This window comes from Acanthaster planci, linkage group LG07 (genome assembly GCF_054643075.1).
Source record: "Acanthaster planci isolate LZ-2023a linkage group LG07, COTS_SCS, whole genome shotgun sequence".
NCBI lineage: Eukaryota > Metazoa > Echinodermata > Asteroidea > Valvatida > Acanthasteridae > Acanthaster > Acanthaster planci.
Window position 1 is genome coordinate 20,184,305 of NC_141783.1, and position 19,396 is coordinate 20,203,700.

Sequence of the window (19,396 nt, forward strand, 5' to 3'; positions counted from 1 at the left end):
AGTGTAGCAGGACATTTTTCTTTTTGGACAGGGAATAAGATTTCAACAAAATGTCTTACATCTGTATTAGAATGGAGGCACACTGTGCCCAGGTTGTCTTTCCTGTGTGATTTGTTGCTTGTAGTCTTCATGCGGAGAGAAACAGTTTTTGAATTAATGAATGGTTGGATAGCTGCTTACAAAAGTAAAGTTTGACCTTTCAAATATAGTCGGTCAGTTGCCTTTCTAATCTCATTCCTGCATCCGTTAACAATTTGATTTGATTAAGGGCTCTTTCTCCAGATGGGTGAAGACCAGATTACACGCCACGTTTTACTGCTGACAAATTTTATTATTTTTTAGACTTACTTGTGAGAGGATACCCAGAAACAAGTCCTAGGCCTTTTTCTACTTTTTTGTTTTAGTTTACAATAGAAAGAGAAGACTGAGCTCCTTTTTTTTATGCATCACCTGTTTTGGTATCTGCATGACAGTGCTCCTTAGCTGGGTGAAAAATGTCAAGGATTTCTAGTGAGTTTACATGTACACTTCACAAGATTCTTTTATAGGCATTCAACTCTGAAATAGCTCTTGCAAGTTCTGATTCACGTGGTCACTTTTACAGGAGGAAATACTGGTGTTAATTTGTTCGTGGGTTAAACATTGAGATAGAGAAGCAATTGGATCTCATTCTGATCTCGATCTTCCTCCTTTGTATCTTGATACCCGAACTGGCTTCCTTCCAGGATGCTGTGCTCTCGGCAAATCTGCCTTCTTCCTTAACCCAAGCCTTGACACAGATACGGAGCCCCTGGCGTGGAGTTCATTGGTGTCCATGAAGGCGAGAGTGCTGTCTGGCAGCTCTTCTTCCTCCCGGAGCAAGTAAGTTGAACCACTAGGATCAGTCTGATCCAAATCAACATTAATAAAGGAGAATTCAGAGAGTTTCTTGAACCTGGGTGAAAACTTACAGAAATGTGCTGTTGACACCATCCCCGGAAGGCTGCAAAAAATTCTGGATCCTTGGGAGATTTATCTCCTGTCAGAGTTAACAAATTTACAGGGGTGTGTACATGGAAAGCCAACTTGCCAATAAGTAGTGCAGTGACCTGCTCTTGTGAGAGCTGAGTTATTGATTGGCAAAAAGGTACATTGTAAGGTCACTGTTGACAGTCAGGCTAAGGGTGAGATTAACGTAGAGTTGAAGCTTTGTCGTTTACCTGCCTCTTACTTGACTTTATAGCACAAGCCTGTACTAATCCCAATACTCTTTTTCATCAAGGAGAGTTCACTAGTCCATGTCCAAATGCTGTGTCTGTGGCTAGGTCTGTGTCTTCACAGGTTGGGAATGTGTGGGCATGAAGATGAGAGTAGACATAGTCAGAGCTCCAGAAGTCTAGTTTGGACACAGCATTGCCCTGCTTCTTCCATGGAGTCTCTGCCTGTAGACCACCATCTTGGGACGGCCATCTTGCTTTTCTACTGTTCAAAGCAATATAACCAAACAAAAGCCGTGTCCGAAATCGGCTTCCGCAGCTATGGCTAGGTCTGTTGTCTACGCGTGTCCACACATTTCCAATGGAGGGATGACCTAGACCTAGCTCTAGATAACTGATTCAGATGCAGCCTGAGGCTGGAAGGAGAAATAGTCTGTTTCCTTATATCAGTATGTGAAGTTGCATTACTATCGCTGACAGGACTATAGGGAGCAAGACAAATATGGCAGGATCATAATTTAATGGTCTTTAGTCGGCTGAATTTTTGCTTCGAATAGCCCAGTAGAAATGAGTGAGCATCAGGGTTTAGTTTTTTATTTTTGAAAAAATTTCAGACAAGTTGGCTCAATTAATCTATTCAAAAGCAAGCAAATTAGCTGCACTTGTAATAGTTTTGTTTATTTATTTATTTATTTATTTTGTTATGACATTAAACAAATTTGGATTTGTATTAAGAAATTTAAATCAAGTAATTTGATTAAATTCACAAACCACCATGTCTTAGCCCGGGTGAAGTGCATGTACAGTCAATTGCAAAAGTGTAAGACCACCTGGAGTTTTATTGGTATTTCTGTCACTGGGCCTGCATTACATTGTCTCACTGAATGATTATTTATCATGTTTTACAGTGTTGCAAAACAGTGTAGTGCTACATGTATATACCCATTTGAATGAAATTTTTTGCAAAGGCAGGACTTGTATGACATTTTGTCTGTAAGGCAGCATGGGTGAAAAAAGCCAGTCTAAGCAATCAGAAATAAAGGAGGGAACACTGGATATTAGACTGTTAACATGTCAAATCATGGAAATGTAGTCAAAAATGTTCAACCAAGGTTACACATTGAAAATAAACGTAAGTTGCCATGATTGATTGGTTTCAGTTTGGTTTTCCTTCAGGTTAATGCATTTTCTATGGGTGGTCCTAAACTTGTGCAAATGGCTATAGTATAACACTTACCAGTACCAGTGCAGGCACCGGTACCCACAGAGAAGACACTCACTTCAGAGACGAGTTGAAGCATCGATTCATGTACCGAGGATAAAGTACACACTAGGTTTTAAACCAAACTCCAAGTTTTGACAAAACTAGAGTTCACAAGAATTTGTTAATAGGGTGCTTAAATGTATATACACTGAACATGTACATGCATCAAATGACTAATTAGTGAGAAACATGCCATGAACAACAGGTGCATGTATTTTGTTACTTGCTAGCTACAGGCACGTACATGTACGTACAAAATGCTGGTATTTTACCTTGCTCTGTGTGCAGAAAGTAGTCTCATTTTGTTTGTGATGCAGCTCCACAGAGCAATGACTTGGCTTGATTACAAATCACTTTATTAAGGGGCATTTAGTGGTTTCAGTTACACTGCATAATGACTGACATGACTAATCTCAGTACAATACTTGTGTACCTGTATATAAAAGACAGGTGTGCTCTGATACTTCACCACTCTGAAATGGGAAATTCCAATGAAGTAAAATTGAATCAGGATTATAGATCCTTCGCATCAAATTCACTTATGAATCCAAAAAGCCGATTTAAATCAAATCAAGTGAATTGAATTGAACAAAAAATATTTTGCCAACCCAGACTGTGTGTAACACGTGTACTTGGAACTGGAAGGCTCACAGAGGGGGGATTTGTTGTTGAAACTGTACAAAACCTGCAGAAATGTCCAATCAGTAGAAAAGAATTCAAAAATTGAAACATTTTTGACTTTTTTAATATTTATTTAAATCAATGATTTTTTTGAAAAACTCATGGTGATTTAAATCAGCCAACCCTGGTGAGCATGTCAGCTCAGTATTAGCTATCAGTACATGCATGTGTTTCATAATTCAGTTCAAGGAACCACCATTAAATGCAAAGCATTGCAGTCCCTGATGCATCCAAGTTTTACACATGAAAGTCAGTGATCTCGTCAGTGCTTGTCTATAGATACAAGTATTCAGTCCACAGCCTTCACGGTCTTTACATGTTTAACAAGTAGATACCAGCAAATGTGGCAGTGTCAGCTAGGGACAAGGTTAAGAAACAGTGCCAGTCAATAGTTCATATAGACAAACTTGACAGTACAGTAGTTATCAATGCGACCAGTGTGTCTGCCAGGAGCCTTGTTCTGTCTCACAGTTTCTCCCAGCCTCTTTGCACTTGCTAAAGGCTCTGAAGCTTTCAACAGTAGCCAAGTTTACATGTACAGTATGAAGTAGAGCTGAGCCCAAGCCGCTTGAAGGGGAAATACAGGTAGCCCCCCTTTTTTGAGGGTATAGTTTTGTGGAAAACTCAGTGCAGGGTGCTTGGATGTCGCACATTACATTGAGTGCCACTCAGTAGCAATTGGAAGCCGAGGTTGGGGGAGGGGCGGACAGGATCCAGGGTGGTAGAAAAGAACCTATTGGTACCAACTGATCGTCGAGGGTAGTTTGGGTTCAGTTGACATGCAGGATGTAATGTCACCTTTTCACAACTTGAATAGAGTCTGGATTCTATAAAGAGTTCTCTAGATTTCAAGTGGTTATACCTAAAGGTACTATGTTTCTCTTTAGTATACACCTTGTTTGGATAAAATCTGAAGCTTAACTCAACAGTCCCAAATCCTTGAATTTCAACGTGATTTTACATACAACCGAGGGGTGAGGGTTAAATCCCATTTCAAGGAATTGTTCAGTAATTCTGTGTTCTACTTGAAACAGAAAAAATTGGCTCTCACATTGTATGTGGATCGTGGTGTACAGCTGAATGTTGGTCACTTTTCCTTACAATGGGCAGGTGATCTTTGCATCGAAGAACAAGTCAGTGTTTCACATTCTGATCCCAGTCAAGCAAACATGTATTTACCAATGGAAGTGAGCTTAAGAGGCACTCCTACTCCAGTGGGCTGAGTTCATGGACCACAAGAACCCTCTTTTTACCATGAGGAAATAAGTTTATTTGATTTGATATTTATAGTGCTGATATTGTAATGCTGAGAACATGGTTGAACTTAAAATGAACGGCTGTACCTTGAAATTAAAGTGAGACTTAACCACTATATCCTCAGCACTTGAACCAAACTTGTCCCCCAAAACTCCAGTGATTTTTACCTCAAAATTTTACGACAGCTTATGTCTGTGTACACTGCAGTGCATGCACATCGCCGGGACTTATATTTTAATTTGGCAACCTGTTCTTGGGTGTTTTGTGCAGGGGCGCATCATCAGCTTACTGCAGGACAATAGTTTGCACCTGTGGGAGGTCAACATCAAGGATGGTAACTCGGTCCTTGAAGAGGTCAAATCCTTCTCCCTGGAAGGAAGGTCAGTCGGCCCTCAGGTGCTCTCTTACACACCCTTGAGAGGGCACTTTAAGTAATCTTTTTTTAAACTCTGTATTAAAAAATAAGCAGATTTGTGAAATTTCTGTAGGGAAATTGGAGGTTACATGTAAATGCTGCTAGATATTTAATTTTTATGGGGTTTTAACCTACAAATCATCAGGACACTCTCCTGGGAGGGATAGCGTACAAACCTCAATCAGTAACACCATCAGTTTGACAAAGACATAGCGTTGAAAGCTTACATACTTCGTGTTACCTTGTTTTTAACCGAGAGAATTGGTTTAATTCTCATTCCGACGAATTTGTTGGTAACATCTGTGTAATTCAAATTGCTCGCTTCTTGTACACCGTGCCATTGCAATTTGGAAAGTAACCTGAAATACATGTATACTGCTTTAAAGTTTATACACATCTGGATGATGATATTATGTTCTTGATACTCCTTAATCAGTGCGCTAAAAAAAGTGATTACGAGCTCCATACATATTCCAAAGCTACTGAATTTAACAATTTTGCATTGCAATTTTCTTACTTTGCTTGAGAAACATGCAAGATCCTGTTCAGTATTCCAGTAAAACAAGGAAAACATTTTTCTTTCCTGTAGTTTATTTTTTATTCACTTTTTTTAAAAATTCCACTTCCTCTGTCTGCTTCCCTACCGTTTTCCCACCCTCCTTTCCTCTTTAACATCTACAGACTCAAGAAGATCTCAGTCTGCTGCCTGTCCGCCGACTGCAAGACCCTGTACATGGGCACGGAGGGAGGTAACATCTATCTGCTGAATGTGGCCACGTTTGACATGGATGAGCTCATCATCTACCAGGATGTTGTCATGCAGAAGTAAGTCTTTCCAGGTTTGCTCCTTTGCACTGTCGTCCAGCCGACAGTTTGACGTTGAAAAGGGGAAACCATCTTGAAGGCCCATCAGCAGAGCTTTTCCAAAGTCGCAGTGAACTCATTTGTTACAGAGGACATGTTCAGCTGATCAGAATCTTACAAATTGTTCCTGGGGACTTGGAAAATGTGATTTCATTTCTTTGTGTTGGTCCGACAAAATCTCTGATCAAAATCTCTTAAACGCTGCCTGCACTTTGTCACAATTCAAAAACCACAGTGCACCGACCTCCACACACATAAACAGCACATGAGCACTTTTTCGTTTGGTTAAATCACCTCATTCCAAACCTTTTTAGTTCAACATCTGGGAGATATCCCAGGTGGTGCCCACACACCTTCAGGTCTCAAACCCGTGATATCGTTGGCTGTCTAGAAAGTGTGTGACGCACAGGAGGCCACATGTTTGGAATGGAAAGGAAGGGTTAGAAGGGAGAGGTTTCTACACAGACTTTTTCTTTCTGGAGATTCTAGATGTTTACATACTGCCTGGTCTTAGACTAAGATTAAAGCAATGCATGTACTGCTGGCTTGGCTAAACAGCTCCTCCTCGAATCCTTGTCTTGAAGGAGACATCCAAATCATCCAAACCATGAAATCGTAGAGCTAGCACTATATCTGTCCTGCTGCCGCCATAGCATTGAAGCCGACAACATGTCCACCTCATCCAGTTACAACTGCCACAAAACTTAAGACTTATTTAAACTGAAGCTGCAGCTTACTGCAAACTGACAGCTTCACTGTATGGTGGAAGGCGACGTTAATCCTTTATAACAATCAATATCTTCAGAACATCAGCCATACAGTGGACTGAGCTTTCTGATTTCTAAACTTTCCGACTTTAGTTGCTAACTACATGGAGCTGTTTTTTCCGTAACAACTTTCTTCGCTTCTCTTTTTTTTCTGACATACCCCGTGGTCCCAGCGCCAACATTTGTAATGCCCATATGCGAAGAATCTGTTGTGTAAACTCCAACTACTGTTAAAAGGCTTGAATTTTGTTAGCCAGTTGTACATCCTGGTTTGCTTCTTGCATACAGTTTAAAATCAAACCCTGATGTGTTCATGCATTTCAAGATTGCTCTACCAACTTGACTGTTTAAAGAAACCTAATACACAGAATGGTTCGCTTTTCTCTGATCTTCCACGAAGCCATTTTTGAAAGGTGGTATGCATGACGCAAACAGAGGGTTTTCCTTTTTTACCCCAGACCACCTTCAGAAAAAAAAAAAAAAAAAACCAGCCTGGCACTGCTACCCTGAGAGAACCAAGTCTGGGTGTTGAAAGCGAAAGCTCTGCCCTGGTCCGTTTCAGCGGGAGTTTATTTACGGAGCTCTTTGGAGGCTTGTAATTCACACACACACAATGGAAACCCCCCTCCAGCATTCCATTGTCACACCCAATGCCATGGCTGGTGGTTGTGACATTATCCCTTTCCCCTCCCCCCATGAGGGGCAATGCTAAAGTGCTAAGGTGTAAAATGGGAGCCAGACAGGCCAACTGTGCCTCGTTGGCCTTGTGTACCACTCTCTTTTCATGTCAAGGCTAATATGATGGAGAACAGTCGGTTTAAAATTTGACAATTTATGTTCCAACCACCTGTGTACATGTCTGACTGCGTAGAAATTCTTCCCAAATGTCACTCCTTTTTTTTCCAATCATGTGCAGAGCAGAAAACAGGGACAACAGGAAAACTATTCTGAAATGCCTTTCATGAAAGCAAAGTTGCCTAAAAATATTTTTGAAACACAAAGAGACTTCCCTGAGCAAAAAAAATGGGGGAAAAGAGCGTCTGTGTAGGCACATTGCACTCGTGTGGGCTAGTTGCAATTCAGCCTACTCAGTGTGAGAAATATTATTGTTTGCAAAGTCTGTGGAGGTTAGTAACGGTGAAAACCTTCAAAGAAAGACATGTATCAGTATCTATTGTACATGTATCGACCTTGCTGTTAATGTACCAAAGGACTTGATCACCGTTGCCATTTTGTAGCACAAACGATGATGTAATCCAAACACTTACCAAGGGATATTATGATGGTCTAGTACCCAGACTCTCGAAATTAAAAAACCCATATGTAGCATGGTTCCTATGGGCAGTCGTTTGCATTTTAAGCTCGCTAAGCCCTCCGTTAAGGGAAGTGTTATTATTTGCGGAGGCGTTTTAAAACTTCCCCAGCGTGACCCCCTAAAGCCAACACTGCGTCCCTGGGTTTGACGTCAGCAGCTATTATTTTATTCCCCAACTATCAGCCCAAACATCACTCCCCAGCGACATTTAGGCCTGATTGGGCTAATGGCGTTAGGAAGGGTAAGCGGGCACCCTGCAATCCGTCAGCGCTAAGCTCGTTGTCAGGCCTAACACGTTCAAATTTGAATATTTCTTCCTCAGTCTGTGTACAACTAAGGGGGGTTAAGGTTTTGCTGCGTATGCCTGATTAGCTGGCATTTGAAAGCCTTTGAGTGCAGAACACTAATGGGGCTTGGACATATTGGTCAAACTCAGAAGTAGCAGTTACTTCAACGACAGTTCTTGTAGACTGTGACAGCAAACCAGAATTTAAAGAAAAAAAAAATTCAACATCCCTGAAAAACACCAGAAGTTGAGACATCCCAAACGGAAGTTTTCCTAATTATGTTATATGTATTAGAATCTGGTACATGTACCAGGTTTTTGGCATTTGTGCTCTTGGAATTAATTTAGGATCAACATTTTGAATACTTCAAATATTCAAATAGTGGTATCAAGTAGTTATCATTTTTATTTGATAAAATTCTACTATGATACCAGTATTTCTGTGAAGGCCTCAACTCGTAAAATGGAAGGGGGGGGCCTTTGAATGGCGGGACCACCAGTGACTGCAGAAACTTAAAATCTAATGCACATGTAAATCTCTGAAAGCATTAAAAATTTATGGGGCTCGGCACATTTTGGTATCCATAGAAAGTATTATTGGTTCAAGTCAGAACATCGTAAATGTTGACCTGGTAAAGAGGACACTTTAATTTTTGCTGGGTGATACTTGTGCATGTAGATGATCTATTGGATTGTATCAACTACATGTTGCTTATGATGTTGTGTAGCGTCAACTGCGTGCTGCTTGTAGATGCAGTGTTGCTAAGGAAGATTGGTGTGGAGGAAATTTCAGCATGGTTTTATACAATGTTAAATGCACTATCCGGCACATCAGTTTAGTGTGATCTGTGATAGGCAGAGCAGTAGTTGGGTGCCGCGATATCATACATGTAACCTGCAACCTATGCATTGTACGTTACATGTGCATGTACCGGTACATGTCGTGTTGATGTATTGGAATGATCGAGGGATGGCAGCATTTCAAGGTTCCCACAGCTGTGAAAAATCCTGGAAAAAGTTGTCCTTGAAAGTCAAGGAAGAGTCATGCAAAATTGGGAAAAAACAGGGTGTCCTGGAGTCCATTTGTTTCGGAAAATAGTCATGTAAATGTCAAGGAAATCAAGATGGTATAAGGTTTAGTTTTGATCGGCTACTTTTGATGTGATAACGGAATAATGATTAATTTACAAGCTATCCTTGTCAGTCTGTAGGAGTGGCTATGGCAGTCTTCCTGTTGATAATACCAAACAACTTGCCACTCAAAATCTCACTCAAAATGTCCTATTATTAATTTTGGAAAGGACTGGAAAAGGCATTGAATTTGCTTTTCTTATTTCAGAATACGTTATTATTGATGTCTTTCCTTTGCAAGTACTAATTGTGGGTATGGCCATGCCTGAAGTGAGGGGATGATGTAGTGTATCCTCTGAAATGTCTTAATTCATAAAGCCATCCTAACTGCATGACGTGCAAGGCTACCGTGCATACGTGCAGTGATTCTTTAACGTTTTCGTGCATTGGCTCAATCAGTGCCCCATATCAGGTTGCCAGGTCTCAAGGCTCTCTCATCATACACCATAGCAACTGCATCATCCCGATGATAAGTGTGATTGGGAAGATGGGTGTGCGGGTACAGGGACAACGTGTTTGTGTGGGGGGGGAGACTGGGAAATGTGGCGCCGTTTATTGACTCCTAATGTGATTGCTCCTCAGTGGCCGTAATGTGATTGCTCCAGAGTGGCCGACCGGTGACCAATAAGGGCCGGGACTGAATTGCTGAGGACTAGTTTGTGAACTAGATATTCATCATCTGAGGATGCTCTTTGCTTTTGATAACAAGATCTTGAAGCAAGGAGCTAGAGTTGTGTCACTGGTGGCCAAGGGTTTCTCCAGCCGTAAATTGAGAAAATTATTTAGTAGGTGGCCAGTGAAGATCTTTGAGATGACTACATGTACATGGTGTAATCACATCCTGACTCCATTGTGTGGAGCCTCAAATCATTTAAATGTTAGAGTAACAGAACCACCAGAATTATAGACCCATGAACTTTGGAACTCCTTAACTGCTTTGAAGTCATTGAAATCATTGGTATCAATGCCAGAATTTAAAATCATAAAATTCTTTATCATTTTTGTCAGTCATCAGTTTTTTCCTTTTTGAAATATAACGTTCTGAAACTATATTGCTTAAAATTATGACTGGATTTGAAAGGGTAGGGTACGGTAACTCTAACTTTGAGACAGTATTGGCATAAAATGTGTATCGAACTGTTAGAGCATATAAAATGTTCCAAGGTGAAAGAGACCTTTGGCCTTTCTCAATCCTTCTGTTTCAACCGACACTACAGGCTTATACTAGTAGTATTGAACATGATGCTGTGAAAAAAACCTAACATAGCTTCACTGGACCTTCCACAATTGTTATAATTATACGACACGTGCACCTCGCACCGCTAGCAGCAGATGATAATAGCTCTATTCTCTCGTCACCTTACTGGTTTCTGGTTTAATCATTGGTCTTTTGCAAGCTGTTGAACTGTGAGGAATGAATGAGACACGCCTAGTCTGGCCTGGCAGGTTTCCCTTCCCCAAACCTGATTCGTTGCTTTTTATGTCCCCCCCGTCCATGGATTTGCTGGGTGGAAATCAAATGTGTGAAATTTCCTGTAGTAGACCAAGGTTGGTTTTACTATTCCACAAAGGTGTCAAAGGCTGGGATTTGGCAGCAGTGCTGTGAATGGAATGTACCATGTGGCTGATCAGGGGAAAAAAATTATTGATTATATTCTGCTGGTGTTAGTTGAGTAGGTGAAGTGATGGCACGGGTCAAAGCAGAGGTGCCAGTCCTGTCCTTGAAATTAGAATCCTATGTAACAGATTTATTGTAACTGACTCGCTCATATAATAGTTAATATGAATAACCTTGAGTTCAACATCCTTCTCAACAAGGATTCCTCTGTTACTAGATTCTACCAAGCTTTTATATGATCACAATTACCCTTTTAAACGTGGAAACCTAATGCGTCTGATCTGCACTGAAAATCGCCGGCATAAAGTACATGATTAATTTTTTCTTGACCGTACCAGGAGTCCAAGAGCCAGGAAAGCAATATGATATGAGCAGGAAAACCACTCCAAGAAATATTTTAACCTGGGGCAGTGGGAGATAGCATACAATAATTTGTCATAATTGTAAGCTCACGCCAAAGTCCCCTTTACACATCAGCAGGGCTCCACAGGCGGCATACGCTTGTTAAAATTCAACCTGTAAGTACCCAGTATGTCCAGAGCTTCAGTGAACATTTATGCAGTACATGTACTGCATATCTATGATTGTTTATGGTTTCTTTTATGCGTCATGTGAAGGAGGCAGGGGATTAAAATGGTTGAGTGCAAAATTTAAAAATGTCTGTTTCGGGGAAAAGCCTTTTAGGCTTTATCACTCAAAATGTTGGACAAATGCTTGATCTCAGCAAGATATTTTCTCGTGCCTTAGTTACAGGCTTTGGACTATGACCTGACTGGCCTCCGTGAACCGTTTTACTGTGATTTGTCATAGCCACAGTGGACAGTTAACTGTGGCAAGTATTTTTATCAATTTGATTTCAAGAGAATGTGACTTTCATTGAGAAAAATTGACTACAGTTCAATGTAGTTTTTATACCTTGTTACAAGGTTAAAATTTTTATGAAGTGTGGCCTCTAACTCATTATGACACATGGATGGGTTTTCCTATATTAAGGCCCCTGGCCTGGATAGTTTACAGAGAAGGTGGCGGGAGAGACTTTGCAGCACTCAGTGGAGCACTGGAACTGCAATTCAGAGGTCTGGGGTTCATGTCCTTGTTCAAGTCTCTACTTTCATATGGGAACAGCGTATATATAGTGAACTGCAATCAAGATACAAGTATCACAAGGTACATGTAACAGTCCGGGTACATATTACATGTAGCTAGTGGAAATATTCAACTTGCAAGTTAACAAACATGTTGACATTTATTATACTGGGCAGAACCCTCAACTGTCCTGGATATGTTTTCCTTAGGGCTCCCTTTCTGGGGATAGTAGTGTTTGCAGTTCTGCAGGGGCTTCCTGTTTTTCTGAACGGTTTATGACCGATGAATGTGTGGAGATGTTTACCAGAGGGACTTTGATCAGCCTTGCACTCGTCCAGTCTCGTCAGTTCTGTTTTCAGGCCTTTGGAGTTTCTGGGTCGTTAGTAATTTTTTTTAACACTGAAAGTGAAACCCCTTCAATTTGATTTATTTTACCTGAAATAGAAAGTGGATTCGTGGAATGTAATTTTGTAAAAATACCCGTTGCCAAATTCATATGTAAAGGGATAAAATCTAACTTCAAAACTTTTTTTGTAAGTTCAGCAAACATGTCTTTATTGTGAAACAGACACACTGGTTATGGTTTGTTAAACCTAGTTACCCCTTTGCAGTAAATTTCTACCAAATTCACATGAGATTCCAGATGATATCTAAAAGAATTCTGTAAGAAAAATTGACACCATGAAACTGTTCCATGTTGTGATGCTGTTTACCGGTCTCTCCATCGAGCAGCCTGTGCCATTACTGCATGATATATGTACGACTCTAGCAAACACTGCCATATGGTCAAAATTGCCCACACTTGATGCCATACAGCCCCCTGAGCTCACAGGACTGGCAAAGTGCTTGGTGCCGGCTGGAGATTTTACTCTCTTTCACGACATCTCTCATTCATATTGCAAATTGTAGGCAGAGAGGCTTGTACATGTATTGTGTGTGCTCGTCAAACTTTCATTATCAGCAGATTAGTCTCCATATCTAGTATTGTGTCTAAATATATTCATTTTGCATATTTATAATTCGTTGTCATGCAATCTGAAATTAAACTCAGTGAGGTTTTATTAGTTAAGTGCATTGCAGTCTATCCAGTCTCAAAACAGATGAGGTTTAGCAGATGGTTAAATAAGAGAGCAGTTATTTTTCACACGAGAATCTGACCTTTTTGGGAGGGGGTGGATCTGGAGTTGTCACATTTGCATCAACTTGTAAAACAGACTCACCATCATCTGTTTTTCTTGTTTTGTTTTGTTTTGTTTTTGTTTTGTTTTGTTTTGTTTTGTTTTGTTTTGTTTTGTTTTGTTTTGTTTTGTTTTTGTTTTTGTTTTTGTTTTGTTTTGTTTTGTTTTGTTTTTGTTTTTGTTTTTGTTTTTGTTTTGTTTCCTTGTTTTGATGAAGTTAATAGAAGAAACTAATTGCATAGAAAAATAAAGAAAAAGTGTTCCTGGGACTCTTAAATTTGCTTAATTTTACAAAATGAAGGCTGGATACACAGCATCTCAAGTTTTAGACAAACAGGACAAGTTCTGTTCCTTGAGTGATATCCAAGATTGAGTTTCTGTCTCAGCGGGCTAGATAGGCCGTGTCTTTGTTGGCATGACAAACAGGTGAAATCAACGCCACTGGCAAATACTTGTAGCATCGATTCCCTGTTTGTCTTGTTTCTTCCTCAGCGTTCTGGCCTCGCGCCAGGTAAAAATAAAGGCTCTGCAGGCTCTGGGCCATGTTTGTCTGCAACTGCGTTCATTAATATTTGAGGCGGGACAGCCCGAAATGGTTCTTGTTGGGGCCTTTTAATGGGTGTCCATTGCGCCGTCTCAGACGAGTCTGTGTGTCTGAAGCGTGCCGTGTATCTCTCATGCATTTCCACCTGTTTTGGACCTGATGAGCTATCCCATGATGGTCATCAGCTTCGTTGTCGTGTCTCGTAGCTGTTGCTCTCCAGACTTTCTTATGTTTATTGCATTTCAGGTGGAGAGAAGGCAGCTAAAAGCTTTGGAGGGTAGTGGTTTGGCTTGATCTGTAATGTTCTCATTCATCCTATGTGGAGCTCTTTCCAATGGGAAAAAAATAGTCTGTTTGGGGAGTTGCAACATTGGGTAATGGTCCTCACACTGAACTGAAATGATGATGTATGTTCAGCTGAGGGCTGATGGCTCTTTTCCCTGAAACAGAATCGTGGGCAATCATTCACATTGTCTGATGGATGGACTTGAGACTGTAATACTCTCTCTGCTGATAGGCTTCATGTAGATATACATGTATCTTCATTACTCATTAATAGATGAACCTTAGGACTTTCAGTGTCTGCCTTGGTGTAAAAGGCTTTTGATAAGATAGCTCTGTGGTGTAAGCAGATATGCGAATTCAGAGGAAAATCTCCATATTGCTTGTTCCCCTTGGGTTTTTTGCACTCATCTCATAAATTTTGGGGGTTTTCATTATCTAGTAGCTGATTTAGTTTTTCTGAAAGACATGTACATTAATTTGGATAAACCTTACATTCCATTTAACAAAATGTCCCCATAGCAACAAAAACAAATATAGTATGTCCCGTAGAGGACCACCTGCCATGGTTGTCATGGCGATGAGCAGTGTCTCAATTCCCTCGACTGAAGTGTGAGGGTGTTGCCAACCGACCGTCGTCACATTCACAAACAGGCTTTGAGTCATTGTACGTGTAATAGGCATTTATAGTACTGGTGGTGTCATTCCGCCCGGCCTAAAGTCCCCGGTGCAGTGCTCGGTTCCCTGCAGCAGTTACCTGAGAGTCGGTACATGAGCAAGGGGGTACTTTACGCATGAGATGTAATGGAGCAGTCTTTGAGTCACGCCCCAGACAGGGCCTTCGGTAATGTGCAGGCATGTGTGAGCATGTGCTGTGAATTTCACGTGCATTTGCACATTGCAATCCATCATGGTAAATCACCTCCCTGTTGATTCAGTGAAGCGTCTCTCTTTTCAAGCATTATTTACAACACAATTTCAACCAATACATATAACAATTCAATTCAAGATGCATGTCAGAGACCCTCCTCTTAGGTGTTCTTTTTCACTCTTTTCAACTTGTATAGCCACAGGTGTGATTTTCTTTCATGCTGGAGAAATTATAAAGTAGACTGAAACATGCTGGGAAAAATGTCTTGTCTTTTTAATCGAATTTTAATTTTAGACTCGGCCAAAGTCCACAGCAGTTACAATTGAATTCCTCTCCTCCATTCCTTGAAATTTATTCCTTCTTTTGTCAACCATGCATGGTCATAATCATCATAAGCAAATCAAATGCATGCCATGTAAACATCAATATGCCTAATATGTCATTAGTTAAATTTACAGCGCTCAGAACACCAACTGAAGCAATGGTAGCTTGTTGACAGGTCTTGAACTTTAAGCCCATCTGCATGACAGTACCATACACGGTGCTGGTAATGGAGCACTTGCCAAAAACCCACTCCTGACCACTTGCCATAATGCAGGGATACTTGATATGATAAAAGAGCAGCTTGGCACCTGTGAGCCCTGTTTGTCTATCTAAGAGCATCTTTTCACTCAAAAAGAAAATCGATGATGAACTGCATTACATGTATATTGACAAGTTTATCAGCAACAGTTTTTGGAAGTAAACCCACTTCATGGCCCTGCAGGACAGTGCATGGGCAGAGCGTTCCTGTTGTAAGTCCACAGAACAATTCAGTCAAATAATAAAATTAAGCCCTTCCCAACTATTGCCCTTGGTGAGCGAAGGGTTGCTCCAGAAAACAGCGCTGCCTCATTAATTGATGTGATATTTGTCGGCATACTACGTGTAGAAAGCAAGATGCTTTGAATCTACATGTACGTGTACATACATGCACATTATAGCTGACATTGGAACTACACCTGGTGTTTCTGAATTACTAACTCAGCAGGTGTCTGAACTTAAAATTTTTGGCTTCTGCAATTTGCAAACAACATAGCATACCCCTTGCAATTGAAATCCATCTCATTCCTAATGCAGCATACTCATCAGGGGAGTATCACAAAATGTGATGAGTATTGCCGGGTTACCAAGGCAACTGCACCGAATTCGTAGTAGATGCACTGAAAATCCTCTGGGGGTTAGGTGTTGAGGCTGAACCCTCTAATTCAGAACCCCAACATGAAATTTTTATGATTAACAATAGGGGGGGTGGCAGGAACATTGACATTTTCCACTCGTGGTTCATCCAAAGGGTAAACCATTTCTCTGCTGTTGCTATAGAGGAGTGAAGGACTTGACACCCAATGGCATGTGGTCTTTACATCGTAAAAACATTGGCCATCAAGTCTCTTGAGCAGGCACATGAGTCATGCGCCTTGGGGAGTCATGCACGTGTTGAGTACACAATGATGCTGGTATGGGCAAACTTCTACTGAGGCGGTTGAGCCCTTTGTCTGGTCCCCTGTGTTACAACTTCAAGACCAGCTGCTTTGTGTATGATCAGGCTGTGACCAGCAATATTATGTGTGCCTTAAGCCACTAGCCAACGGATGCTGCCATTTCCCATAGGTAGATAGGTGCTACTATTAGCAATAGCCAGTTGATTTTGAAATAGCCTGTTAGGCTGATAGAGGCAGGAGTGACTGAAAGTAAAACGCTGTTGTTATAGTTAACTATAGTCAAGATATAGTTAACACTAAACCTGCAACTAAGATGCCGAGGCTTCTGTGAACGGTTGCACTCATCAACAAGAAAGAAAGTGGCCGGGCCAATACTTCAATGCAAAGAGGCTGTGTGGGTTTTGTGCACATTCAAATGAAATTGGCTCTTTTGTATTTGGCACTATGTGTACATGCAAACCAGTGCATGCGTGCATTGAGGCATCTTTCCATGCAATATACTCGAGTAACAAAAGCACTCCCTAACATTCCTATGCTTAGTCCATACATACACGTACACTGTTCTTATTGAGCAATTGGTATACATGTAAGTGACGGTATTTGGTTTCGAAACCCTAGAACCTACATTTCAAATAAAAGATAACATACTTCCCCTAAAAATGCATTCCAATAACTACATTCTAAAGAGCAAGGCTAAGCTGCAAAGCTTTCGTTAGTGCTGGAAACTAGTCTCCTTTGCTCCAAGAGAAAACGGCACCGCAAAAGGCTTACATGTGGTGTTGGATGAACCTCTCAAGTTGAAAACCTGTTAAGTGTGACGAGAGCCTTTAGTTTCCATGCTTTGCCAGGGCTTGCCTTTGAGAATGATTGTGCTTGGTTGGAAGCATCGGGCCCTCCTCACTTTGACAGTTTTTCAATTAACAAATTAACACATCAGCTTACCATGACATATAAAGCATTAACCCATTCTGTGCGCTCTGGTAGTATGGTTGCTGTAAATGGTACCCTTTTGGGCCGTGCTTCGGGGAAGGGGAGATGGTGGGTAGCACTGAACAGATGTTGACGGTTGGGTCAGGCTGATTTATGCATGTTAATTAAAGAACCAATATCATTCAAGGTGGACAACACAAGCTGCGTGCTAACAGCCATGAACCACTCTGCAACAGTCAGCAGCTGTTTTTGTTACATCATGGTATTAGCGAAAGTGCTTTCGATTTTGGGGCCTGACATTGCTGGTGCAGTTGTCAGGGCCGCAAATGTTCATGAACCACACAACTCACACTTGCTCATACCATGATCTAATCCCTCCCCCCCTCTTGTCGGTGAACTTTCTTTCCTCATCTCTGTCGTCCTTTTGTTGTATGTTTGTGTGTGTGTGTTCTTCCTCACACGCTTCACATTTTTTCCAACAACTACTCGCTTGGTTTCTAACCCCGTCTCTAACCAGGTTACGTGATTCCTCCTCCTCCTTCAGCGTTCCCGACGACTACAAGGTCAACCCTGGCCCAGTTGAGGCCATTGCCCAACACCCGACTGATGATGAGAAGGTGAGGGGCTGAATGGGGAAAGAATGCCATTCCTCGTCTTTGATGTGTTTGTTCAATTCTTGCATTTTAAAGAGCAACTCAAAGGAAAACATGTTTTTTTCTGATTTTGTCTGTTCAAATAAACGTGGAAGCATTCAAATTGAACGCAGTGTCATTTGTCTTCAGAGCTCAACTATAACAAGCTACATGTAGAAAGGGTTTATTTCTGTTAATGCTAAGACGCCAATTCTGAATGTAGATTGCGTCATTCTGAGAAAACAGAAAATCAGGGGAACCCTCCCCCTGTGTTCGTAGTGGATAAACCTTGTGCATATCAAACAGCGCATGTAACCATTGTTTGGAGTCATTGCTTGGCATGCAAAGGGTTTATCCACTACGAACACAGGGCAAGGGTTCCCCTTGTTTTCTCTGTTTTCTCAGAATGACACAATCTACATTCCGAATTCGCATCTTGGCATGGACAGAAAAAAAGCCCTTTTTAGCTTGTTATATTTGAGCTCTGAAGACAAATGACACTTTGGTTGATGTGGATGCTTCCATGTTTATTTGAACAGATAAAATCAGAGAAAACATGCTTTCCTTTGAGTTGCTCTTTAAGTTGCTGCAGCTGGTAACTTTGAAGTATTGTTGGAAAGAATAATGAAAGTTTGGTCGGCAGATACCAGCGTGTTGTTGTCAAGACAGGTGCCTCAAAAGTCAATCCTGAGTCATCCAGTCTCTAGTCACAAGCTACAAGCTTTCAAATTAAGTGTGACAGGCATTCCTCTGTCATTGTTCCTCATTGTTCATACTCTGCCACTGGTGATACTCAAATACTCAAAGCTAAACCTGTAATGGACTTAGTTGCAACTACAGGTGTGACTCGAGCCAAAAGCTTTTGTGTGCACAGTGACTTTCTGCAGTGATGACAGAGTTTTGAAAGCATTCAATGAAAACGTTTTAGACTAGGTAAAAATGCAAAATAAAACAAGGGCTAAATCAAGGTTTTAACTTGAGGTTACAGTATCCAAAAAGGAATGAGTTAAATATCATGAAACGTTGAGGTAAACCTCAGGTTACTGCCTATTTAATTTTGCATTTTGCCTCTCAACAAAGCTCTTAAGCATTCAGGGTAAAATATAATTGAAAAGGTAATCTTTGTGTGTTCACTGATATCTTGACTGACGATCTTCGTCCCCGTATGAAAATGTCTCGCGACTTTCCCCAGCTCCTGATTGGCTACAACCGAGGCCTGATTGTGGTCTGGCACCCTAAGGAGTTGACGGCTGAGCAGACGTTTGTCAGCAACCAGCAGCTGGAGTCACTCTGCTGGCACCGCGATGGCCTGCGCTTCACCAGCGCCCACAACGACGGCAGTTACTGCGTCTGGAATGCCCAGGAGTCCTCACAGCCCGAGAAGGAGCCTGTCATCCCGTACGGTAGGTGGAAGTCTTAGGGTGGGAGAAGCAGGAACAAGAGATGGCGTGCATTTACATTCCAACAGTGTTCCTTTGGTTGGAAATCACAGCATGCATGCACAGGTTTGCATGTGGGTTGGCAGGGGATGCATTGACCACACATGACCAATTTCTGTTTGAATGAGCTGAAGGTGTGTACGCAAGCCCACTTGAAAA

General features: G+C 41.2%; 1 protein-coding gene across 12 annotated transcripts in view; it reads left to right on the forward strand.

Annotated features, from left to right (window-relative positions):
• LOC110976179 (LLGL scribble cell polarity complex component 2-like) overlaps nucleotides 1-19,396 on the forward strand; it is an 89,984-nt gene that overhangs the window by 35,501 nt on the left and 35,087 nt on the right. For 10 of the 12 annotated variants that reach the window (XR_015426057.1, XM_022229245.2, XM_022229244.2 and 7 more), the window contains exons 4-8: nucleotides 780-861; nucleotides 4,669-4,778; nucleotides 5,495-5,638; nucleotides 17,684-17,783; nucleotides 18,991-19,201. Coding sequence is in view for 11 of the 12 variants with exons in the window: in XM_022229245.2 (XP_022084937.2) it covers nucleotides 780-861; nucleotides 4,669-4,778; nucleotides 5,495-5,638; nucleotides 17,684-17,783; nucleotides 18,991-19,201 (647 nt within the window). In the remaining variant the exon portion in view is untranslated. The remainder of the gene's footprint in view (nucleotides 1-779; nucleotides 862-4,668; nucleotides 4,779-5,494; nucleotides 5,639-17,683; nucleotides 17,784-18,990; nucleotides 19,202-19,396) is intronic. The other 2 variants (XM_022229251.2, XM_087139504.1) reach the window with 1 other exon arrangement.